The following is a 27,954-nucleotide window of genomic DNA, read 5'->3' as shown; positions in this document are numbered from 1 at the left end:
TTGTCTCATTGGCACTCATACCACATCTTCTTATATCTATTAGCAAATTTTTGTTCTGGAAATTGTGTCCATACTCTCTGTACTCACGAATTTTATAGTGTTTTATTTTCTATTGGGTTGAATAGTTGAAAGTAACTAGTGGTATATCATGCACATCATTGCAACTTTTATAGTAAGTAGTAACTAAATAAAACTATACAATATATCATTTTATTTGTCATTCAAAAACAATGATTCAGAAATAAAATAAATGTATGTAAAAGCCATTAGATACTGCAAATTCAGAACAACTTTAATGGATAAATTAAGCAGGGACAAAAAATAAGAATGGTTACTTTTAATCAAAGGTAAAAAACATGAACAGGAAAATATCTATCTATAAGTAGGCTTACAGAAATATTTATTCAAACCAAAAGTAATTGTGAACTTAGCATGCAATTCCCAATAGTTACACCTGTCATGTTAAAAATACATTAGTAAACTAGCTTTAAATCTGATAAAAGGGAATGATGCACCATACAAAAAGGGAATAGAAGGACCAATATATTTCTAAATTTATAAACCATTGAATTTTCTAGGAGTGAATTATGAAATTTTGTTAAGTTTTTTTTAGAACAAAGGATAAACAAGATTATCATTTTTGAAAACAAAACAAGCTCAAATGAATGTGATACTTTAAACATTCTAATTATATGTCTGCAAAAATTAGTTATTTGGTTCATTACAAGTGCAGAGGACATGCAATACATTGTTTCTGTGTATTGTTGGCAAACTAAAAATATCCACAAAATAAAATGAATCCACAGTATCTAACTTAAAAATATAAATGAGTATTCTTAATATTATATATATTGCATGAGGGAAAAAATTAAACAAAAGGATGCTAAAACAATTTTATGTAGAGTGGGGTGCTCATTTTCGCCGGGGACACAATTTCGCCGTTTAAGGATTTTGAGGTGTAAAAACTTCAAAGGATGGCTGAAATGGAAGAAATGTACCCGTAAATTATATTTTTATAACAAATATAATATTTTTTTAAACTGAGACAAAATTGCGGCTCCTACCGAAAATGACCGAAAAACGGAAAACGATTTTCGGACAATTTCCTGAATAAAAAACACGATTTCAAAGAAGTATTTCTAAGTAAATATTTGACTGAATGCCCTAATTTTGAATTCTTTATACCTTTGAAATGTCTGCTATTCATCTATAATGCAATTGATTAGATAAAAATTGTTAAAAGCTGCGGTTATTTGGTTTTAAATAGATGTGTAAAAACGGCGAATATGTGTCCCCCATTGACAAAACATCCGGAAATTTCAAACACCCTTTAATCTAACTTTTCAGATGATTTTCTTAAAACAAACCGGTTTTCAAGCTTAAGTATATTTTGCATTTGAAGTTATCTTCATATAGAAATATCAGTATACTTCAAAAACATTTAGACCTGAACATAAACTGTAGAAAACATGGAAAGATGTGGCGAAAATGAGCACCCCACTCTAGGTATGATTTCAATAAATTTCTAATTTGGAGATTAAATACTCCATCTCCAATCAAATTATAGCTCATCATATACGTGTAATCCTCCTGAGTAAAAACAGAACAACAATCATGTGCTTAAATAATGTTCTAAATGATGCATTTATAACTCACTATAAACCAGATGCTCCACAGGGCGCAGCTTAATACGACTGCAGTGGTCGAACCCTGAACAGTTGGGGCAAGTATTGAAACAACATCCAAGCTTGATACAGCTCTGAATTTGGATTATGATTAAATAGTTGACACATCATAGGTTTCTGACACAAATTGAATGTGGTCAAATGAACTTAAACATTTTTTTTTTTTGCTATTGAGCAATACACTATGCTGTTGAATATTTATCCCCTCAAAAAAAAAATATTTGTAGAAAAATTCTTTTTAATTTCTGAAATCTGAAATGAGAAAAATTTTACACCCCTACCTCCAACATTTTATTCACCTCCCCTGTTTCCTTATTAAAAAAATAATCTCAATTCAAATTTCTAATTGAGTTGGCAACAATAACTACTCATTTAAATACATCATAAAATATTAAAATATAAAATGACATACAGTCATGGTTTTAAATTAATATTAATAAACAGTAACTTCTAAAAATAAATTTACAGCTACACATTTCAAGACAATCATCGTGTCTTAATACATAATTTTCAAGCAGTGTAAGGGAGGTAATCAAACATATATATAACAGTGTTCATTAAATTTTAATTGAATTACCTCCCCTTCACGGCTTTTAAATTTTCTAAATTGTCCTGTAACCAGAAAAACCCTTGTTTTCCCCCTTTTATGTCCCTAGTTGCTTGATGATTTGAACCATCCCCCTCCGTCCCCATAACCATCCCTTTGTAGTATGGTAACTTGTGGTATAATTTCAGAGAGATTTATACACTTAAACACAAGTTATTGACTGAAAACTAAAAAAAATCTTATTTTGGCCCCAAATTTCTACACATTTGGGACCATAACCCCCAAAATTAATCCAGAGCTTCTACCTGTGGTATTAAAAATTGATGGTACAATTTCAGAGCAATTGAAATGCTTATACTCAAGTTGATATCCTGAAAGTAGAAGAATGCATTTTGGGCCCCTAATTCCAAAACGGTAGGGACCATCATCCCTAAAATCTATCCCAACCTTCCTTTTGAGGTATTGAACCTTTTTATAAAATTTCATAGAGATCTATTTTCTTAAACTAAAGTTATTGTCCGGACACCAAATGTGTCTTCGCAGACGATGCAGAGGACAACATCATACCATTATACGAACGCAAATTTTTTTTTGTGGTCGTATAAAAAACAGTCTACTTGACTAAAACCTTAGACTGACAAAGAGAGTATTAAAATACAATATTCTTATTTCTAATCTAATACAATGAATACATTTTGTCAGTTAATGCTTCTTAGTTGAGTCAAAACATTGTCTGTGGGAGCATTTAACATTCTGGCAAGCTTAACTTAGTAGATAATAAATTTAATCTCATAAAATTTGACAATGTCAATTAATAAAAAAACAACAACATTGCATTAAAATCCTTTTTTCCTCTGATCAGTGATTGTTTTAAATTTGCATTAAATCCATTCATTACTTTGATAATCTTCTGCTCTTGTCAGAAACAGTGTCTAATAAGTTGACTTGAGTACCGGTATATTGTCAAAAGACAAATCTGGCAAAAGTTACCTTATAATGATGATTTTCAAAGTTCAGGAAATTCTTAGCTAAAACTGTCTACAGCAATTTGGATCAAATAACTTACTCTTTAGTTTATCAACCAAATTAATGTAGTATTATTTACAAGATATAGACTAAAATGATGAATACATGTATTTAAAATATAAAATGCAATACTTTTCACATATAAAAAAGCAATAAAAAGGGAACAGGGGTTAAATACAAATACAACTTCAAAATAGCGTAAAGATGAAAAAGATAATTAAAACAGATTCTAAATCCTCTGAGAATTTTGTGTGTAAAATTTTTAATAAGATAAAATAAATCATATGACTTTGGAGCAAATATCTCTAAAATCCATCAAGCCTCAAATCTTTTCCAACATCTGGAAATTAACTAAATAAATGGTGTTGAATGTATAGAAATATGTCTAATATACAAAATAATCTATCAAGATGTATAAGGTGACATTTTAAAAAGATATTGAAAGTAAATTTTTCAATTTGTTACAAAATATTAAAAAATAAATGTATTCTGAGATAGTGTCGAAATTTAAAAATCACTGTACATTGATATGTACCTGTTTACCTCAGTGAATATGTAGGTTAACATGAATATTAATTTTGATGAAAATTTGAGTTATTGGAAACATGATCCCTTTTGATGTGTTAATTCATTCATCTGTGCATAGTCTATAATAAAGTGTTAACAAAGAGATATCTCTCTCTCTTTGACCTAATCTCTAACCTGAATAATTGTTAAGGACACTCAGCTAAACCAGTGAGCCTAAGTTTTGCATCTGAGACTTTTTTCCCAGTTGAAACAGAATGAGTGTTTTTTAAATGATTGGTTATATCCAAGTAAACTGCATGCAAGAAAAAAATCAACCTAAATTGTGCAAAATTCTATAATATACTATGGCAGGCTTGCTTCACTGAAAACAGCAAAATATTGCACTATCTATAATATCATATACATGTTTATACAAATTTATCAATATTTGAACTAATGACTTGTAAATTTATACAGGAAAACATCTGAAGCAAAACAGCTTCAACAATGTGTGATAACTGTATTCAATTGCAAGGCTGTAATATCTGTCACAAACTATGGTTCCCCCTTCATCAAACAAATTGCATTCTGGTATTTACTATAATTTATGCTGTATTAGTTAAGGCTTTAGGCATGAACAGAACATTATGTTTTTCCACAAATTTGTATTTTAGCTAATTTCATATGGTTTAATACAAAATTATAAAATTTATATGTCCAGATAACAACAGATGAAAAGTTCAATGACTTTGATAATACTCATGTCAAATATTTTTCTAAACAAATATTAAAGAGAGTAAAATCTACAACTTATAATATTCATTCTAAAAATTTCTTTTTCATCAAAAATATAAAGTTTCAATCTAATTTTCTTCTGTTATGTATTGACTCATGATGTCATGGAAGTTTTTCTGCAAAATTTTAATACCAAAGGGTGAGATTTTTTTCAACATATATTGACAACATAAAAAATAAAACATATATCAGATGTACATAATTTCAACAACATAAAGTATACATGAAAAAAAGAATTACACCTCTATGTAAACATTTTACAATGGTAAGGCATGCCTGTGGTAAATTGTACAAAAAGTCGTTTGTATTACAATCATAGTGCAAAATCAAGTTTACATTTTAGGAAGCATCAGTAACTAGTTTATAAGACTTGCATTAAATATCAAAATAAGTCCTTGAGGTATCTGCCTTGTGAAATGTAAAATAAAATAAAAACAACCTCAGGAATGTAATCCATAAACATAGACTAAAATATATATTTGAAAAAAAAAAAAAAACACTTCGCTGACATACATGACATATACATAAATGTTTAAATCAAATCCTCGTTTGAAAGGCTAAACACATACTGTACTTCTAAGTCCCAAATCGTAATCTCTATTTTGTATTAAATGTTTTATCAACAGTAATACTAGACTCTATATCAAACCCCATCAACATGACATACAAAGGAAGTTGTAAAAGTACCTTGTAAATTTGAAAGGTTTACCTCTCCTTTTATTGACAAAATGAAAAAAAAAACAATTGAATATTTTGGATAGTAATCTAACCTGTTTTTGGGACTTGAAAAGAATATGATCTTTTTTCAAAAACTGGTAGATTTGTGAAATTGTATTTTGATTAAGTAAACATCACAATCAACAGTTTGCAACCTAATACGTAAGATAAACATGCAAGTTATACATTATTTCCATCTGACTTACAAACTAACAAGGGTTTAGCTACATTTGAAATGGAAAAATATAATATTCATAACAAGACTTACAACATAACAAATCTCATATAACAAAATATAATGCCCAAAGAGTAAAATATCTCAGTATTCAACTACTGAAAATTCATAAAATAATCTAATGTTTTTATAAATGAGACAGTATGAACATCACAGTTATTTACACTGAGATTTTATAATTTACCAGTAACTGTAAAATTTACTGTAATGGAATTGATAAACTTCATATTGATGTCTTTTGTCAAAATATAGGCACTCATTTAAATCTGAAAAACTGGAAAACCTCTAACATCTAAAGAATTACCAAACCTTTAATGTCTGTTATGAATGCCTCGATAAAATTTCAAAATCACCAGCAAAAACACCTACAATCAAATACAATGGTTTGCCATCTTATGCTAAAGCATGACATAATCTCAATCAATAGACCACTTTCGAGTTCATCCGTCATCGGAAAAAAACTCGTCAATTATATGCGCCTTTATGACGTCATTTATCAGATAGAGGGGGTCGCCTGTATCCCTGCACTATTTAAGTTCATCAAGCGTCTTAGTGATTGTCATTGTGCAGGATAAACTAGAAATAATGGTTGTTCTGTAGGTACTTAATGACAATTCCCTAATAACAGCAATGCTGATTGTCAATTTTGAGAATTCAATTTGCCGAATAATTCGTACAATATAGAATTATAGTTTTCCAACCACTCGCTCAACATTGGAATGGAAGTGACGACGCCCCTAAACGCACAAATGGCGTTCACTGAAACCAGAGTTTTTGATGGAAATGCATCGAACTCGAAAGTTGTCTATTGTATTTAAACTTTGCATCTTATATATTTTAAACACATTTTACTGCAAGTATATATTTCAAGATAGATTTTGTATATATATTCAAATGTAGTATTAAGTCTATCACAAGCCAAGCAAAAAAATCATTGCTGCATTACAAAAGTTATGGTCACAGATTTAAACCCTGCTTAAAATAAAAATGAACAGAAATGCAATTGTTCTATTTTTTTATAATTTCAACTTGAAAAAAACAAATATACCTGCAATTTTACATATTCTTAGGAATAACAGACATAATCAACATCTTCGGTTCATTGTTGCTAACATATAGCACATAAAGAAATACACAATACAAACAGATTTTTACATAATTGTCATCTGCTCCTGTGTAAAAAACCTTCTTTTATTCTACACCACTCAAACTTTAGATGATGCCAGAGTCTTGATGTAATATAATAAGATCATCTGTTAAAAGCACTATTCAATAAAGAATACATTTCCTGAGATCAAAGAGCTCCTCGGTTATACCTCCATTTAGCTAATTGTGCTTTTATGTCACTTCGTAAATTGTGTGCAAAACACAGTAAAAGAATCTGAAAGAAATAATAGAGATCAACATTAGATGTTTTGATAGAATTTCATGATTGAATTATAATTTTCATGTAATTATAACATATACAATGTCTATATAAGCATTTCAAATTAGACAACAATCCAGCTAGAAACTGCATCAAAGATCTTTGTGTGGTAGAGAATTCTAATTCATATTGCTTGATCAAAACAAATTTTAGAAAATTATTATAAATAAAAGAAGAATGTCCATATGGCACAGACACACTCAGCTTGTAAATATGCAAATTTAATGTACTAATTCAAACCTATTGACCTTTTGTTTTCTTTGACATTTGTATTGTATGTTGAGTTTTCAAATCAAGAACAGTAAATGTGAGGAAAAGTAAATTTATAGTGCAGAAACAGCAATTCAGCAACTTTTACAATTATAAAGGGTCATAGGTCACTTAGGTTGAAAGTGATGTAACCAGTATTTAAATGTGATCTGTGATTGGTGATAATAAGTATTGTGCATAAGTTCATTATATTTAATTGAGGCAAAGAAAAAATAGAGAGCTGAAATTGCAAATACAGCAATTTTGACATTTATAAAGGGACATAACTTGAGAAAATGTACGTGATGTTGCCCAAATTCTGAATAGATCTGAGTTTGGTGGTACATTTGTATATGTAATTTAAAGCTTTTTGCATTAGTTTCTTATCATTTGGTTCAAAACCATATATACAGACGAAAAAAGGTAAACGTTTCTATAACTATCACATCTGTTCAGAAGTTTGACCAATCTATGGCTATCACACATTTTCATAAGATGTTTGGCAATATTTTCATCCATTACCTGTACAACTGCAATACCAACAGCTACTGAGGCAACAACTATTAGATTACTTTGCAACCATTTCTGTCCTTCTGGTATACAACCAGTAGTGTATATATATGTTGTTCTATCAAAATCCTGAAAAAAAAATACCAAATATATTATCAGAAGAATAAAACTAACTTGTATAATTGTAATGTCATTATACAAAAAATTTAGAGTATGAAAGATCATTTTTAGATTTTAACATTGACACATTAATATTTGTATATATCAAATAAATTGCTTTGCTGAGCGTAGCTGGATATGACCGCATTTGTCCAACCCTGAACAGTGGGAACAAAAATGGACACAATATTCATGCTTGTTACCGGTCTGAATTTGGATTGTAATTAAATATTTGACACATAATAGGTTTCTGACACAGAATAACTGTAGTCAAAGAACTTAAAATTGGTTATATGATTTGAATTTATATATTTTTTGCAAATCACTATGCTGTTGTGAATTTATTTGAATTACCTCCCTTACACTGCTGTTAAATTGTCTTAATTGTCCATTAACCAGAAAAACCTATCCCCCCCCCCCCCCTTTGTTGCCCCTAACTCCTAAATGGTTTGAGCCATAAACCCCCAAAAGATCATCCTAACCATCCCTTTGTGGTATGGAAACTTGTGGTATAATTTCAGAGAGATTCATACACTAAAACACAAGTTATTGTCCGAAAACTACAAAAATGCTTATTTGGGCCATTTTTTTGCCCCTAATTCCTATACTGTTGGGACCATAACCCTTAAAATCAATCCCAACTTTCCTTTAGTGGTATTGAACCTTCTGGTAAAATATTATAGAGATCCATTCACTTAAACTAAAGTTATTGTCCAGACACTAAATGCGTCTGAGGACGATGACCCAGACAACTCAGCAGATGCAGACGACGACATGATAGCATAATACGACGCAAATTTTTTTTGGCAGTCGTATAAAAATCAGTTTTTAAAAGATACTTCAAAGTTCTTACTTTAGAGTAAAATGGTTAGAAGTTCAACCATTTTATATGGATGCCATAAGGAAATTGAAGTCTATTGAATGTATCTATAGAATGAAAGGTGTTTATGGGAGAATTTACTTAGATTAATCACTTTCAGGAAAGAAAAATGAAGATAACTATTCCAGCTTATTTACACATATTAATTTGCTGCTGAATTGTAAGCAGTAAATCACAAATTCTTTGGTTAGTAAGTAAAGGACGACATCAAAAGTTCAATGAAGGATAAAAAATATGTGAATTAAGTTTTTTATCCTACATTGAACTTTTGATGTCGTCCCTAAGTAAGAAAATAACAGTATATTGCAAAATGTGTATTTTGAAGTTTTATGACTGTGACTATGTCCCCTTTATGTGTCTTGTTAAAGCCCTGACATGTTACAATGTGTAAACTTGTATTGTTAACTTTAAGAAGTTGTTGTGCCATTGGAAACAAATTTTATTGATTAAAATAATGAATGTGTTCAATGCCACTCAATATCAAGGGTTGTGTATAAATTAACTCTTAACAGGATGTAGGGTAGTTGTGTTTTGAAATTGTGGTCATTGGAACAATCTTTAAGCTGGAATCAAAATTTCAATGTAATTAAGCTTAAACAAAGGTAAGATAGTGTACTTGAAACATTGTTTTCAAAATTCAACAAAAACATAAAAAGGATGTGTAATACTTACATGCTTCTTCAGCATCATATCATGACCACATTGAGTATTGACAAATGATTTCTGAAACCAAAATATCAAATTTCATTAGAAATATGTTTTTGTACTTTGTATATATCTGCTGGGTTAAGCCTTTTTCAACTGATTTTTATGATTTGTTCTGCTGTTACACTGTACCACTGTAGCTTTGTTTTACTGTGTAACTGTGAAAGATAAGTTTATTTTATGATTTGTTCTGCTGTTACACTGTACCACTGCCCGGGTTAGCTTTGTATTACTGTGTAACTGTGTAAGATAAGTTTATTTTATGACTTGTTCTGCTGTTACACTGTACCACTGCCCGGGTTAGCTTTGTTTTACTGTGTAACTGTGTAAGATAAGTTTATTTTATGACTTGTTCTGCTGTTACACTGTACCACTGCCCGGGTTAGCTTTGTATTACTGTGTAACTGTGTAAGATAAGTTTATTTTATGACTTGTTCTGCTGTTACACTGTACCACTGCCCGGGTTAGCTTTGTATTACTGTGTAACTGTGTAAGATAAGTTTATTTTTAGTGGAAGAAGACGTCAAGTCTTCTGAAGACTTAAGGGGCTGACCATTGGCATTGAGTCTCCGTATGCCGCATTCATTTCGTGTATTACAATTTCAAAACAACTTAGATTCCTGACACCGATTTTTACACATGATTAGGCATCTGAATCATTTAATTTGTAAATTATGATTGTAAAACAATCACTATCGTAAATATGACCCTTTTATTTATGTAAATTATTAGATTTCATCTCATCCACATGAACGTTATTTGTTTACTTGTAACAGGATGTTTTAACTGTAGATATTTGTATTACGCATGCGTGAATTTGTATCGGGACAACTCGCCCTGTTTACAAGTTCGCCCTTGAAGTTACGAATTTGCAATCCTGCAGACAAGAAGATTTTGTTTTTATATAAATAAAAAAGATATATAAAGTGTTGTCTTTATTCATGGTTTTCCTTTGTCATGTGAATTAGATGCCCTTCGTAACATACATGTGAACCTCCCGTTTAGGAGAAAAAACTCCCGTGTATGAAATTTTTCAGACGCCATATTTGATCATTTCTTACTACTGTACGGGTGTAATTGACACCTGTGTTAAATTTTACCTGAACATCAAAGAAGATGTATAATTATATGGCTTCACTTGACAGCTTGGGTGTCAAACATACTGGTAATCAACGATGTTTACCTCCGGCTAACTGCCGTTGTGTTATCAAAACGATGTGTATTGGGAATATTGAAATACTTTTTTGTTACTTCCCTTTGTTTTATCCTGTTTTCAGTTATTTTGCTTTTAAAAATGTAAATTGTAAAAAGACTATAAATGATTAATATTTTAATCAAATAATCATAAAAGGATGTTGATTAAATGAATTTAAATGATTTTGGACAAATAAAAAAATTAAAATTTATAAATTATTTTAGCAATCTAGACCTCCTTTCAAGGATTAAATTGAAGTTTATATCATAATTTTGTTTACAACAGAATGTTTTTTTAATTAATTTACGATGTTGCAAATATACATGTGGAGCTTATTTCTTTCTTATTTGTCTATACATTTACAAATGATAAGGAGATGGAGACATGAACAAAAATATATACAGATAAGATATATAAATATAATGATTCATTTGCTAGCAGTGAACAATCATTTGTCAAAAACAAAACAAAACAAAACAAGAAACAGATTCTTCTTATTATTTTATTTTATTCAAATAGAGAGGCAATAATGGAACTATAAATATTACAATTTGATGGAAATTTGAAGAAAAAACACAATTTCTACATCATTTGGTTACATTTATGACAAAATTTATGTCGATAAAAAAACATGATGTTTTGACCATTCAGTACTTAACCCTTTCCTCCATAATGACGCTTTTTGACGCCACCCCCTTTACTCCATAATGACGCCTTTTGACGCCTGTGTAGTACCTCAGTTGAAACACTTTGACTACAAAGTGTCTGCAGTAGACTCAATAAAATTTGTATCCAATATGAAAAGGAATATCATAGGAATATTCTACTTAAATTTATTTAATGAAATTTTTGTTTTTTGCAATGCATTTTAATACTTTAAAGCCTATTTTCAGCATTTTATTGAAAAATTCTATTTTGTGTTCATTTTTTACAGTGGGTTGTGATGATCTTCCAGTTAGGTTACCCTCATTTGGAGTGTTGTTCCCAACCTGTTAAAGGTCCATCTTTGTGCATAATTCAAAATTGGAAATTTCAACAAGCATCTAATATTCTTAATCTGGAAAATAAACCCTGGTCTGCTAGCTTCATGTATATTTTTTCTACCGATTTAATATATAACTAGAATCATGCAAACAGACTTAAGGAAAAGGCATGTAAGTTCATCATACAAATATGACACTTTTTCTAGACAATCCAGATCTTGCAAAATACGTCGCTAAAAATTGTAACCTTTAAAATTGTTGTGCAGTAAAAACCCATATGGGAACTTTCAAAAGTTGGCAGGTATGTAACAAGTCTTACTATTTTTATGCTCCATTTATGGGCAATATGTTTTCTAGTCTGTCCGTCCGTCCTGCTTCTGGTTATAAAGTTTATGGTCGAGGTAGTTTTTGATGAAGTTGAAATCCAATCAACTTGAAACTTAGTACACATGTGTTCCTCTTGATATGATCTTCTTAATTACTGCCAAATTAAAGATTTTACCTAATTTTCATAGTCAACTGAACATAGAAAATGATTGTACGGATGGGAAATCCATGTACTTATGACCTTTTCTTGTTTGAAGAAAAAAAATACATTTTAACGATAATGGAACAAAGCAGCCTGGGTAAGTGGGGCTGCTTTTATGGTAATTCAAGTTACCTTTTATTCACCTTCTTCCACTTCAGAGCTATCAGCTCTTTGATTATGATTTGTTCTGCTGTTACACTACCACTGCCCAGGTTAGCTTTGTATTACTGTGTAACTGTGTAAGATAAGTTTATTTTATGACTTGTTCTGCTGTTACACTGTACCACTGCCCGGGTTAGCTTTGTTTAACTGTGTAACTGTGAAAGATAAGTTTATTTTATGACTTGTTCTGCTGTTACACTGTACCACTGCCCGGGTTAGCTTTGTATTACTGTGTAACTGTGTAAGATATAAGTTTATTTTATGATTTGTTCTGCTGTTACACTGTACCACTGCCCGGGTTAGCTTTGTATTACTGTGTAACTGTGTAAGATAAGTTTATTTTATGACTTGTTCTGCTGTTACACTGTACCACTGCCCGGGTTAGCTTTGTATTACTGTGTAACTGTGTAAGATAAGTTTATTATATGACTTGTTCTGCTGTTACACTGTACCACTGCCCGGGTTAGCTTTGTATTACTGTGTAACTGTGTAAGATAAGTTTATTTTATGACTTGTTCTGCTGTTACACTGTACCACTGCCCGGGTTAGCTTTGTTTTACTGTGTAACTGTGTAAGATAAGTTTATTATATGATTTGTTCTGCTGTTACACTGTACCACTGCCCGGGTTAGCTTTGTATTACTGTGTAACTGTGTAAGATAAGTTTATTTTATTATTTGTTCTGCTGTTACACTGTACCACTGCCCGGGTTAGCTTTGTATTACTGTGTAACTGTGTAAGATAAGTTTATTTTATGACTTGTTCTGCTGTTACACTGTACCACTGCCCGGGTTAGCTTTGTTTTACTGTGTAACTGTGTAAGATAAGTTTATTATATGATTTGTTCTGCTGTTACACTGTACCACTGCCCGGGTTAGCTTTGTATTACTGTGTAACTGTGTAAGATAAGTTTATTTTATGATTTGTTCTGCTGTTACACTGTACCACTGCCTGGGTTAGCTTTGTTTTACTGTGTAACTGTGTATGATAAGTTTATTTTATGATTTGTTCTGCTGTTACACTGTACCACTGCCTGGGTTAGCTTTGTTTTACTGTGTAACTGTGTAAGATAAGTTTATTTTATGATTTGTTCTGCTGTTACACTGTACCACTGCCCGGGTTAGCTTTGTTTTACTGTGTAACTGTGTAAGATAAGTTTATTTTATGATTTGTTCTGCTGTTACACTGTACCACTGCCCAGGTTAGCTTTGTTTTACTGTGTACTGTGTAAGATAAGTTTATTTTATGATTTGTTCTGCTGTTACACTGTACCACTGCCCGGGTTAGCTTTGTTTTACTGTGTAACTGTGTAAGATAAGTTTATTTTATGACTTGAACTGGAGTAAAAATATTTTCTAAGTTTTATAAAATAAGCTTCTGTGGTTAATAAAAAAAAAAAATTAAGATGCTGAATAAAAAATTATAGCTTATTGAGTGAGGTGTCTAAATTAGGTCTCAAAACTTAACTTGTTAATACCATTACAAGTTATTCTTGCTATAATACAAGCTCTTGACTTATTTTATCATATTATCACAAAAGTTCAGAATGTATCAAGTAAAGTTTGATATGATATCTAAACATCTGTATGGTTAGTACAACTATTCACCCAAAACCTACCCCATCTTTCTTGATACAGCATGATGATGGTACACCACAAGTTTCTATACCAGGAGATGAGCAATTAAAATACATGTTTAATTCCCAATCTTTATAGGAATCTACACCACAACAAAATAACTGAAATTAATAAAAACATAATATGAATTATAAAACACTATCAAAACTATAATTAATTGTGTATACAAATAATCTACATTAATAAGGCCGTTACTTTTCTCATTAGAATTGTTTTACATTTTCATTTCAAGGCTTTTTATAGCTGACTATATGGTATGGGCTTTGTTCATTGTTGAAGGCCTTACTGTGACCTATAGTTGTCAATTTCTGTGTCATTTTGATCTCTTGTGGAGAGTTGTCTAATTGGCAATCATGCCACATGTTCTTTTTTTCTTTTCCATACATTGTGCAATATGGAAGATCTACCATCTACTTATTTCATGTCTTACTGTCACGAAAATTTCTATATGGTAGTTGTTATCTAATAGTTCATTTCTTTGTATGTTGCATTGTTGTTTGTTTTTGTTGCACTTCTGTGAAATAATTTTTTGAAATTTTCAGACCATAAATATCTTATCTTTATCTTTTTTCATTTATGTAATATAAATTGACCACTAGATGTGTGTTGTGTAGTCTCAGTGGCGGATCCAGACATTTTAAAAAGGGGGGTTCCCAACCCAGAGTAAAGGGGGGGTTCCAACTATATGCTCCCATTCAAATGCATTGATCGGCCAAAAAAAAGGGGGGGTTCAAACCCCCGGAACCCCCCCCCCCCCCTGGATTTGCCACTAAATCTTTGGGTTGCTGTTGAATTGATGTATACCCCATATCCATACTTTGATACTATAATTATTTAATTACCCAATCTTCTTGAACCCAGTCAATTAAGTTTTGTAGATCTACATCCTCTCTGTAATTAACTATCATATTCTTTACTTGTGTCTGTATTTGGTCTTTCACCTACATTATATAATAAAACTTCTGTATAATATCTTATCACATTAACATATATTATAAACATTTTATTACATGTACATGTATTTCCATAACTTCACTTCATTAACTATATTTTTCATTACAGAAAGTTTTGTAAATTTCTATGCCTTTTATAACATCATCACACATTTATTGACAATATTTTCAGGTTTTCCTAAAGGTCTATTTGTATTTTAAAATGCCATTAGTTTTCTCATTTGAATTGTTTTACATTCGGCATTTCAGGGTCTTTTATAACTTTCTATACATATGGGTTTTGCTCATTGTTGAATGCTATAGTAACCTATAGTTTCTAAATTTTATGTCATTTGGTGTTTAGTGGAGTGTCATCTCATTTAGCAATCATCTTTTTATCACAAAAACATTGTATATTAAATTGCAACGGGTTAAACTGGCAAAATAAACCAGATGCTCCGCAGGGCGCAGCTTTATACGACCGCAGAGGTTGAACCCTGAACGGTTGGGGCAAGTATGGACACAACATTCAAGCTGGATACAGCTCTAAATTTGGATTGTGATTAAATAGTTGACACAGCATAGGTTTCTGACACAGAATGAATGTGGTCTAATGAACTTAAATTTTTTTTTTTTGCCTTTGAGCAATTCACTATGCTGTTGAATATTAATCCTCTCAAAAAAATGTTTGAAGAAATTTTCTTTTTATTTATGAAATCTGAAATGAGAAAAATTTAACCCCCCCCCCCCCCCCCCCCATTTTTTTTTTCACATCCCCCTTTCCCTTTTTCCAAAACTGATCTCAATTCAAATTTCTAATGGAGTTTGCAACAATAACTACTCATTTAAATACATCATAAAATATTAAAATGTAACAAAAGGTGCTTGTTATCACTGAATGGTAAAGATTGTTTTAATTTATCAGTTGGTAGTAAAAGTGAATATACATTGTATATTGTATAAAACAATGATTTAAGTTGACTCAACTACTATTCTGGACAAAGAAAGATAACTCCAATCAATTGAAAATTTCTTGATATTGCACAATATTGTGCAATTAGATATTTCTGGCTATTGCGCAATACTGTGCGATTGAAAATATTTGCTATTGCACAATACTGTGCAATTGAAGATTTCTTGCTATTGCGCAATACTGAGCAATTGAAAATTTCTTGCTATTGCACAATACTGTGCAATTGAAGATTTCTTGCTATTGCTGAATACTGTGCAATTGAAAATTTCTTGCTATTGCACAATACTTAATATAATAATTTTGGATCCTGATTTGAACCAACTTGAAAACTGGGCCCATAAACAAAAATCTAAGTACATGTTTAGATTCAGCATATCAAAAAAGCCCAAGAATTCAATTTTTGTTAAAATCAAATTTAGTTTAATTTTGGACCCTGTGGACTTTAATGTAGACCAATTTGAAAACGGGACCAAAAATTAAGAATCTACATACACAGTTAGATTTGGCATATCAAAGAACCCCAATTATTCAATTTTTGATGAAATCAAACAAAGTTTAATTTTGAACCCCGATTTGGACCAACTTGACAACTGGGCCAATAATCAAAAATGTAAGTTCATTTTTAGATTCAACATATTAAAGAACCCTAAGGATTCAATTTTTGTTAAAATCAAACTAAGCTTAATTTTGGACCCTTTGGACCTTAATGTAGACCAATTTGAAAACGGGACCAAAAATTAAGAATCTACATACACAGTTAGACTTAGCATATCAAAGAATCCCAATTATTCAATTTTTGATGAAATCAAACAAAGTTCAATTTTGGACCCTTTGGGCCCCTTATTCCTAAACTTTTGGGACCAAAACTCCCAAAATCAAACCCAACCTTCCTTTTATGGTCATAAACCTTGTGTTTAAATTTCACTGATTTCTATTTACTTATACTTAAGTTATGGTGCGAAAACCAAGAATAATGCTTATTTTGGCCCCTTTTTGGCCCCTAATTCCTAAACTGTTGGGACCTCAACTCCTAAAATCAATCCCAACCTTCCTTTTGTGGTCATAAACCTTGTGTTTAAATTTCACTGATTTCAATTTACTTATACTAAAGTTATTGTGCGAAAACCAAGAATAATGCTTATTTGGGCCCTTTTTTGGCCCCTAATTCCTAAACTGTTGGAACCAAAACTCCCAAAATCAATCCCAACCTTCCTTTTGTGGTCATAAACCTTGTGTCAAAATTTCATAGATTTCTATTCACTTAAACTAAAGTTATAGTGCGAATACCAAGAAAATGCTTATTTGGGCCCGTTTTGGCCCCTAATTCCTAAAATGTTGGGACCAAAACTCCCAAAATCAATCCCAACCTTCCTTTTGTGGTCATAAACCTTGTGTCAAAATTTCATCGATTTCTATTCACTTTTACTAAAGTTAGAGTGCGAAAACTACAAGTATTCGGACGACGACGACGACGGACGACGACGACGCAGGACGACGACGCCAACGTGATAGCAATATACGACGAAAAATTAAAATTTTTGCATTCGTATAAAAAGGTTATAAAGAATTATAAATATGTATAGTGAATTATTGATTTCTTAAATTTAGTTTTTGTAATTTTCTTACCTAGAGTACAAGTTTTAACTTACCCAATCTTTATAAATAAAGGCTAACACACCAACAATCAGCTGTCCAGCAAATATTAATCCAACTAATAAACAATACTAGAAAGAAAAAAAATAATCTCAGTATTCAAATAAGTGAATATTTTTTTTTAAATAGTATCAAATATTGAAAGCAATGCTAAATAATACAAAAAGCATACTACATTTATTGTTTATAAAATGTTCCCAATTTTTTTTTTTTTAGATATACGAATGTAAATGCATAACCCTATCTTATTTTAAAGAATAACAGAATTAGCCTAATTCCTTAGACTTTACTACAATGTATCTTCAAGGAGTCAGTGAACTGACTACGTACTCCAGGAGCGTAAAGTAAAATTGAGAATGGATAAAGGAAAACTTGGCTGATCGGAGGGATAGTGTATCTCCTCCCACTTCTTCCAGTTCAATGACCCCTTATCAAAGGTCATCATTTTTCCTTAAAAACAATCTTTTATTTCTATTTATTGATACAATGGAACCATTTTATATGAGGTCATTATTTTGGACTTCTTGAATTGTTGTTATTGTTGACAAGGTATATAACAAATTGAGATATCTTCATGTATGTTTAGATACAATTATTTTTATACTTTCTATTTAATCAATTTATATAAATCCACTTGCTAGATATCAATTACATGTGTGAAGAGGAAAAGCTTTTTTTTTATGAAAAAAAATATAATTAAAACATTTATTCATCACAAGAGCGATACTTAAAAGTATAATTCTATTGATTATAGCCAGGTTCTACTCATTCCCCTCTCTTCCAATGATGATTCATTCATGTATTCCTAAGATATCCATGTGAGAACCTATATGTGTCATATTGGTTTTCCAATTACAGTCTGATGTTTTTTATAAGGTTCAATAACTCAATTAAGACTGATTTGAAATACAAACGACAAGTGTATAGGAAACAATCTGGAAATATGATGCCTCTAAATGACTCACTATCTTTTTACGATATTCAACAAATCATAGGCTGCAACTTTTCCTTTAGGAGTTTGTAATAGAATAAAACATTTGAAAACGTTTAGAGAAATGTCAATCATAGTGCATTAAACTTGGAAAAAAACCAATGAAACAATTATAAGAACTGCACAATAGTTCAGTTTTGTACTTAAGGGCATATGATACAGTTTTGATCCCGTATTTACAGTTTGATGAAAATTTCCATATAGGCTATTTTTTGCCTGATTAAATCAAATATGTAATAAAAAATATAGCTTCATGTGCTACTTTTTGAGTTAAATGAGGTTGAAATTTTGTTTATTTGCTCAAAATTCGGATTTGTGGCCGTATTTTCCCTTTCGAAAGAAAACCATTACTTTTTTGTTTTAAAAGATAAACACAAATTGTATTTTATAAGTATCCTAAAAATTTATGCATTTTTTATTCAGAAATAACTCATATTTATCAAATGGTCATGAATTGAGAAAAATATTTTTTGCTGTATATTTATCAAAATTAAAAAAATTGCACAATTTACAGTTTTATAAAATTTGATCCATATAATCTCCCTGAAAAATGAAACAAAATGTCGTTTTAAAAAAGAGGGGTCCATGAACTCGTTTTCTAGTTAATTAAGTTTGAATGATAAAAATCAGCCGAAAACTGAATCTTTTCTCGATAAGTCATAGTTTGACGTCGCGAAAATAACATTTCACGTTAGCAACGTCATTACCTCCCCTGTAACTGTATCGTATGCCCTTAAGCTGTAGATTGCTTTGCTCTTTATGGACAATGATGGAGGAAAAAAATTTCAACTATTAAAACATTACTTGCTACAAATTGCACATTCAACATCTTGAGCACCTTCAATATCACACAGTCATACATTGTATATATTACCTACGGGTATAAAATATTTTAATTTGTGTCCTTTATACTTGATCAGGCGTTTAAAGAAGTAAGTTAAATTATTACTTTTTAACATTTTACAAAGAAAATTTTGTCCTACAGGTTTAGACAGTACATGTTACCATATCTGTATTATGCAGTTTATATGTTTATTGACGTTATTTATAAAGTAATTTAACTGACAGAGTGAAACACTTCTGTAATCTATGAGAATTATTACGAAAATGAAATATAAACGTAGTTCTTTTTGTCCAAACCATATGATGTAATCACTCCTAATCTATTCTTAATTGCTTTGATACAGTATTAACAAACTTGGAAATTGGCTCAAGAGATTATAGGTAAATATCAATTTAATAAATAATAAATGGAATTGAAGAGAAAATCATTTTATATGATCAGAGAGTGTATCAATAATGGATTTTAATCACCATATGAAAAAGTTATTAACATAAGATAAATCACATGGTTTTCATTTGAATGGCTTTCATGTACTACAGACACACTGATAACAAGGATCATTGTAGTGTTTTGATAAACCTAAGAAACAGAACACTCGATGAAAAGTAAAATTCTTAGAACAGAAGATTGTTTTTCCTTATCCTGGTTTGAAAGGAAATTAAAAAATCATTAAAAAAATAACTTTACTATAAACTGGCTCTGAAATTTAAATAAAATGTTCTGCAGGGCACAGATTGATACGACCATAGAGACAACCATAGAGGTGGAACTGGAAACAGTTGGGGAAAGTTTAAACACAACATTCAAGCTTGATACAGCTCTGAATTTGGATTGTGATAAAATATTTGACACAGCATAAGTTTCTGACACAGAATGAATGTGGTCTAATTGAACTTAAAAAATCAAATTTACCTATTACATGTATGTTCCAATATCCAAAATCTAAATACATGTTTAGATTCAGCATACCAAAGAATCCCAAGAATTCAAACAAAGTTTAATTTGGACCCTTTTGACCTCAATGTAGACCAATTTGATAACAGGGCCCAGAAATCAAACATCGTAATACATGAACATGGTTTGATTTAGCATATCAAAGAACCCCATACATTTAAATTTTGTTAAAAAATCAAAAAAAGATTAATTTTGGACCCTAATTTGGCCCAAGTTTAAAACAGGGCCCATAATCAAAAATCTATATATTACATAGATATAGGAAGATGTGGTGTGAGTGCCAATGAGACAACTCTCCATCCAAATAACAATATATAAAAGTAAACCATTATAGGTCAATGTACGGCCTTCAATATATCAAAGAACCTTAAAAATTCAATTTTTAATAAAAACAAGTGAAATTCTGGACGCTTTGGACCAATTTGAAAACGGGATCCAAAATTAAAAATCTAAGTACATAGTTAGATTTGGCATATCAAATTAAGAACTCCAATAATTAAATATTTTAAGAAATCAAACAAAGTTAAATTTTGGACCCTATCATGCCTATGGACCTCATGTGGACCAATTTAAAAACAGGGCCAAGATTTCAAAAACTTAATACACTTTTAGGTGCAGCATTTTAAAGAACCCCAAGAATTCAAAAATTAAACCCCATTGAAATTGGTCAAGAAATAAGCAATTTATACAAAGTATTAGAAAAGCATTGTTTTTGCCCCTAATTCCTGAACAGTTTGGACCATAACCATCGATACACTTACACACAAGCTATTGTCTGGAAACTAGAAAAATGCTTAGTTGGACCCCTTTTTAGGCCCCTTATTCCTAAACTGTTGGGACCATAACCCCCAAAATCAATCCCAACCTTCCTTTTGTGTTTTCAAACCTTGTGTTTAAATTTCATAGCGATCCATCGACTTAAACTGAAATTATTGTCCGGAAACCAAGTACATTTTTTGTGTGTTGTAGAATCTCAAGTTTTCTGTTGTGTGTGCAGCTAGACAATACATTGTGGACTCTCGTTTTTAATCTTTATGTAGTTTGTTTTCTGTTGTTTATATATAAGCAGTTTTTGCAGGTTTCATTTCATTTCGTTTTCATAGTCCCCTTGGTATCTTTACCCCTTATCAACATGCATGCTTACAGATGCAATGCCTTTGATTTGGACTTTAAATAGTTTAATTTGGCTATTTTGAAGATAAGTATCCATACTTCAGTTCTAAAATGGGTTTCCATATATATGATTGATTGTTGGTTACCTAATGTTCAGTGACAAATATTTCAAGACAAAAATGGCAGTAAACAAGAATGTGCCCATGGTACATGGATGCCCCATCCACACTTTCATTTTCTATGTTAAGTGGACCGTGAAAACGGGGTGAAAACTCTGATTTGGAATTAAAATTAGAAAGATCATATCAACGGAACATGTGTACTAAGTTTCAAGTTGATTGGATTTCAACTTCATTAAAAGTCTACCTCGACTAAAAACTATAACCTGAAATGGGACATTTTCCACTGGCATGGTCAATACTAGTATTGACCGCTTTTTTGCCAACCTTGACAGACGGATGAACAGACGCACAGACCAGAAAACATAATGCCCATATTAAAATGGGGAATAAAAATAAGTTGTTCATGTTGAAATAGCAAACAGTTCAGTAAAAGAGACAATGCCATTGAATAATGGTTAAAACATTTATTCAGGCCATATACCGGTAATACAATTCTGCTTACAATTATAAATTAATTGCAAAAGAATACTAATATAGTTGTACACTTATAAATGATTAAACGATTCATTTAATTAAGGGTAAATATCAAATTGATGATTAACATATGGTATATGGTGCAGAAAATCAATTCAATATATAATATTCAATAGTATAATTACTCCACTTAATAACCCTGCCATATGTAACTTTGCCTGTCTGTAGGTTAGTTATACCAGACTAACCCTATTAGTTTCTGTCCTTTAAACAATTTGATATTAATAACAAATCTTTGGTAGTCTCAATATAAATCATTCAGATATTTTTCTACTCTTTGGAAGCAGTCTTGACGATTTACAGATAAACAACATACTTGTTTGGTACAGGCACTTGTCTATTGTTAGAAACTATATGTTGACATCTAGATAGATATAGGAAGATGTGGTATGAGTGCCAATGAGACAACTTTCCATCCAAGTAACAATTTATTAAAGTAAACCATAATAGGTCAAGGTAATATAAGGCTTTCAACACAGAGCCTTGGCTCACAACCAACAGCAAGCTATAAAGGGACCAAACACTACTAGTGTAAAACTATTCAAACGAGAAAACCAATGGTTTAATCTTTATAAAAACTAGAAACGAGAAACATGTACGAACTACATAAACAGACAACAATCACTGTACATGATTCCTGAGATGTCTTTTTGATTTTTTTGTGTTGTATGTTTGCTGTCTCATTAAAGATATGCCCCAAATCTCCCTATATCCATGATGAATTTAAGTCAATAATAAACAAGAACACACATATCCATGTTGTCATGCTCAGCATACCGAACTCATAATTTCATTGTAGTAAAAAGAAAACAACAAGTTACAGTAACTATAGCATGTATAGACATCAAATGGATCTGGAAACACACATACATTACAACTCATCACTGTTGGGATAGTGACCAAAGAGGAAGTAATTTTGTAGATTAAAACTCGAGAAAAGCATTTGCAATCAGGGTGTACATGAGAAGTCAGATAGCTGAAAAAAAGCTCCCATCACTGTCAAGCTGCTGACCAAATATAAAATCATAAATGTGTTTAGTTTTTAAGGACAGTGGAATAACAATATTTGTTGCAGGAATGGACAGAGGAACAATGTGATAAAGAGGGGAATAACAAGAAATAATAAACATAATAAAAGAAAAAAATAATTTCAACTTTTTTTTCGTTTGAATGACAAATGTGATGCACTAAATATTACTCAGAAAAAATAACTACAATCAATACCAGTACATCATTAATTTATCACCTTGGTGATTCAATGATTAATTCACATGATCTTCATATGCATCAATTTAATTTTACCTATAGTTTATGTAATATTAATAAAATTTTAATGGAAATTTAACTAAAAAGTCAATTCAAAAGGATGATTTGATCAATTTCCCAATAAGATCATGTATGTCATGAGCTAGTCACAATGGCCTACATCAACAGATTTTATATAGAAGTACATAAAACAGTAGAAATGCTTTCATTGAAAGACATTATTGATTGTATATATATATATATATATATATATATACACATTTTGTATGTTTAATTGTCTTAATTTAGATGGTATACAATGTTTTTATTGCAAACGTTTTCCAAGAATAAAGTAAAAATGATTTACCATGTATGTAAATGCCCATAAAGATCCAGAATCAGATCTTTATATACATACAATAAAGAACTATCAAGTTGCTGGATGATAAAATTAACAAAGTGAGCAGATGCAAAGGCATTATAACAACCACATTTTTAGTTGGCATTGTAAAATGGCTATTGCATGGTAACAGTCAACCAGCACTTCTACTTAAATTCAAGATTTTAAATGTAAAGAACATGAAGATGTAGATGTTTATTAAAGACCCAATAAATATATTTCAAAGAAATTAATGTTAATTTACCCATTTTCATTGATTTTTTTGTTATCTTATTTTGTGGCATTAGGAACTTTAAGAATGAAAGTATGTAAATTTTCATCAAATAGACACTTGAAATTAGAGAAAATAGTTATCAAACCTGATCATTTGGCAAAAGTTTGGCCGATTTTTATTTTAGTTTGACCTACATCTACTTTTAATCTCACTGTAATCATGAGGAAAGTTTAAAAGCTGAAGCAATGTATTAATTAAGATGAACCAAACAATGAAGATTTCAGGAAAAAGATCTTCCTTAAATGCGAAAAAACACATTTAATCTATTTATATCATAATGCATCAATATTTTCAATAATTAAATTATCACGATTATATAAGTCCAATAATAAATTTTCATTTAAAAATCCAACATTTCAGAATGTACTAGTATAATGTATCAATGATCATTATTAAAATATGTCCATTAACTTTACAAGTTTCACAGTCATACATGTACTTATCAAAAACAAAAAAAGTATATAAATCAAGACAAAGCAGCTTGAAGGTACATGTATAGTACATGAAACCTGAATAAACCATCAGATGTCTACAGTCTGCAGGTGCTTTTCAATGAATAAAATTTATGAGGCCATACTTAAAAATAATTTGGTTTGCCAAAATCCTACCAAAGGTTGAGACAATGGGTAGGTAGGTAGACAATTTCATTCTTTTTTGGAGGGAAAAGAGAATTTGAAGTTTCAGATGATTTTTAGTCTTCATGCTAAAAATGCCTATCAGATTAAAAAAACTTTTTCACATCAGGACGATAAAATATTTTGAGTAGGCAGCTTTTTTTCTGGGTAGACAGGGTTAGGGCAAACAAACTTATTCTTTTTTCTTGGCCTGAACAGTACAATTTACAATACATTAATACTTACAAATAACAAAAGTCCTGTATTTTCTCTAAGTGCACCAATACACCCAGCAAAACAGATAATAAAAATAACTGCTCCCGTAATGATGAAAAACAATGCAGGATCAAATGATATTTTTGTAAGTTTACCAATGTTGTTAAACATATCTTTTTCTGCCCATGCCCATAATCCTATTGCCAAACAAACTGCACCAACAAGCTGAAAATACAAATAAAATACAATTGCTTTAATCATTTTTCAGAACACTGATACTTTCAGTGCAGACTATAAAACAAATATATACAGTTGTATGACAATATAATCAATTTACTGAACAGTATTTAATTGAAGCTACATGTACAAAATATCAAAATAGAATAAAATAATAGTTCATAAATTTGAATCCATCCATGCATGCATGTAAATGTTGTATTTAGAAAAAAACTTGCTTAAAGTTACAAACCCCATTCAATACAAACCTGAACATGTTATAATCTAATTGTACATGTACAATAACCTAATCTTACATTTGCCTGTCCCAATCCGCTCCTTTTTATATGCATGTCCCAAGTAATGAGCCAGCATTGGTTGTATTTGGTTTCTGTCAGCATGTATACCACATTTTTGGTAAATGTACATACATGTATATTTAAAACATTGTATGTTTTTTTTTTATCTTTTAAATTCAAAAGTGGAGACATATATATATATACATTAGTTTATTAAAGTTAACAATTTTTATACAGGGTAGTGTTAAAAATGTTAAATTGTTTGGCTCATAATCTTGTTTAGTATAAAATGCTGGGCTTTTAAAAGGCAGTTGACAGTTTGTTATTCATCACTATTGCATATCATCACTTTATCATTTGACAGACAACAGCACTGTCCAACCAAATCACAGCCCTACTGTTTTTTAAGATCACACTTCCAAAAAATGTATGTAAAGTTAACACCACTGAACAGCAGTTCTTATCACATGATCACCTACAACCTGATTGACTTGTCTGATATCATTTATTTTAAGATGTCAAATATCGGATAAACCATTTCAATGGAGGAAAATCTCCATCAACATGTATGATCAATTTAACTGAAAAAAGATTTCTTTCTTTTTAGAGATTTTACTAAAAAGAATAAAAAAGATGCAAGTATTTCATGAAATTGGTAAAAGATATCTGAGGAAGTCACTCAACTTCAAGAAATCATGAATGTTCATTAATGTTCATCATTCATGTAGTTTTTATCAAATAAAAGGATAATGCATGTTCATCCCACAGATGATGCTCCTGCTTGCAATTTCAAACATGATCTGCATTTTTTTGGTAATATGAATTGTGTTTAAGTTACATAACATTTGGTTGTGGCACACTATAAAAGTTAGAGAAAAACTATTTTGGGGTGTAAGAACCAATGGACAAAGGTGACACTAAGTGACTTAACACCTCTCTGATGACAACTGGACATACAAACTATGACGAACATACAGGTAGGCAGATAGAACGCTTCTGAATGAAACTTTGTACATCTGTTGATTAATAAATTCATCATGTACCAAATACTGTAGGAAGCACACCATACAGAAGTAAAGTTATAAATATGTAACTTATAGCATTTATTGCAACCTTCTACTATGTCAACTCATATTAATAACAGGAACTTTACTTTGAACATGTACATGTACTTACATGTAACTTCAAACTTTTACCATAGTTTAATATTTCATTCCCATAAACCGTTCATAATGAAGCTCACACGAGTTTGATTACTGTTTACTTGTTTCTATTTGTTTTAACAAATGCATTAATCAGTTAGCATCTGGTATAAAGCAGGATATGCTTACCCTTCCAGATCACCTGTGATCAACCCTGTTTTTTGACAAGGTTAATGTTCATGTTGCTCAGTCTTTAGTTTTCCATGTTGTGTTTCAAATACTGTTGATTGTCTTAGGCAGCAACCATTTGATTTTCTGGGGGGGGGGGGGGGCTATGGTTTTTTTTTCTGGACAATCTATTTTTTTCGCGACAAGTCGAAAACAATTTTTTTCTTTCAATTTTAGCATTACATATTTTTCTTTTTTTTTTTTTTTTCTTTTTGGGCTGCTTGTTTGTTATCTATATCAACCACACTTGTAATAAAATGCATTAGTATTAAATAAAACCAACATACTATAGATTCTTTATCTACATATTCTTTAAGAACTTAAATAGTTCTCGTTTAACTTTTTTTTTTTTTTTTTATCTCATTGTTTGTATTGTATTATAAAAAAATTATTGATGTTGTAATGTTTATGCCCTTTGGGGCCCATAATTGGAAATAAAAATATCTTATCTTATCTTATCTTATAGTGGCAGCTGAGGGTGAAACAAACAATTTTTTTTTCTCAGAATCAAAAACAAATTATTTTTTTCTCCAAAAACTGGAAACAAACTTTTTTTTCCAAAAAAAACCATAGCCCCCCCCCAGAAAATCAAATGGTTGCTGCCTTACGTCTATTCTTTAACCATGGCATTGTCAGTTTATTTTCAACTTATGAGCTTGAATGTCCTTTTGGCATCTTTAAGTTTTGTCTCACTTTTAACACACTTAATTGTCATGATATTGTAAACTTTTAAATTAAAACTATGTCAATGATTAAATGATTAACAATAAAAATAGGTTGAATTGGTTGCTGATGTACAAATCATTATATAATGGACTTCAAAATTGTTTAAGAACTTACTATCTTATGAAATAAAAGACTGAATGAATGACAATGAAGAATTCTTACCCAAAATAGGACATTGAATCCAAACATCAAGTATTTGATAACACAGCTAACTTCTGTCTTATCTTTCCGAATTTTCCTGGACACAACCATGTGTTTGTTGCGCTCCATATTTTTATATGCAAACCAGTATCAACATATTAAAATACATTTGTTTCTATTTGTTTGAAGACAAGGTAAACAAAAGATGAGGATTCATCAGCTGCATTGCAGATTGGTTATTTACATTTTATCCGGAAGTCATTATTGGTCGTCGTATTCGGGACGCTTGAACAGACGATCTTAATTTGAAACCATGTAATAACTAGAAAAATTAAATGTCACATAAATAACTACACAACACAAATTTAAAAATTTGCTAAATGTTGGAAAT

At 30.6% G+C, this 27,954-nt stretch overlaps 1 protein-coding gene across 1 annotated transcript; it reads right to left on the bottom strand.

Moving 5' to 3' along the window:
* Positions 1-188: 188 nt before the first annotated feature.
* On the bottom strand, positions 189-27,829 carry LOC143046058 (tetraspanin-5-like). Its single transcript, XM_076219028.1, has 8 exons — positions 27,585-27,829; positions 24,842-25,036; positions 17,501-17,575; positions 14,789-14,887; positions 13,928-14,047; positions 9,409-9,459; positions 7,710-7,826; positions 189-6,893 (listed from the first exon to the last, which is right to left on the bottom strand). The coding sequence occupies exons 1-8, from the start codon at positions 27,690-27,692 to the stop codon at positions 6,807-6,809; spliced, it is 852 nt and encodes a 283-aa protein (XP_076075143.1). The 5' UTR covers positions 27,693-27,829; the 3' UTR covers positions 189-6,806.
* Positions 27,830-27,954: the final 125 nt, after the last annotated feature.

Source organism: Mytilus galloprovincialis, chromosome 9 (genome assembly GCF_965363235.1).
Source record: "Mytilus galloprovincialis chromosome 9, xbMytGall1.hap1.1, whole genome shotgun sequence".
Lineage (NCBI taxonomy): Eukaryota > Metazoa > Mollusca > Bivalvia > Mytilida > Mytilidae > Mytilus > Mytilus galloprovincialis.
Note: the sequence above shows the minus strand (reverse complement) of the source record. Positions and strands in the feature narration are given on the sequence as shown.

Excerpts from the sequence above, each read along its gene's own strand:
- LOC143046058 (XM_076219028.1), bottom strand. The coding sequence starts at position 27,692 with ATGGAGCGCAACAAACACATGGTTGTGTCCAGGAAAATTCGGAAAGAT. Across the intron at positions 7,827-9,408 it reads ATATGATGCTGAAGAAGCAT|GATTTTGATAGAACAACATA; the intron begins GTAAGTATTACA and ends TTTTTTTTTCAG. Across the intron at positions 6,894-7,709 it reads TTGGTATTGCAGTTGTACAG|ATTCTTTTACTGTGTTTTGC; the intron begins GTAATGGATGAA and ends TATTTCTTTCAG.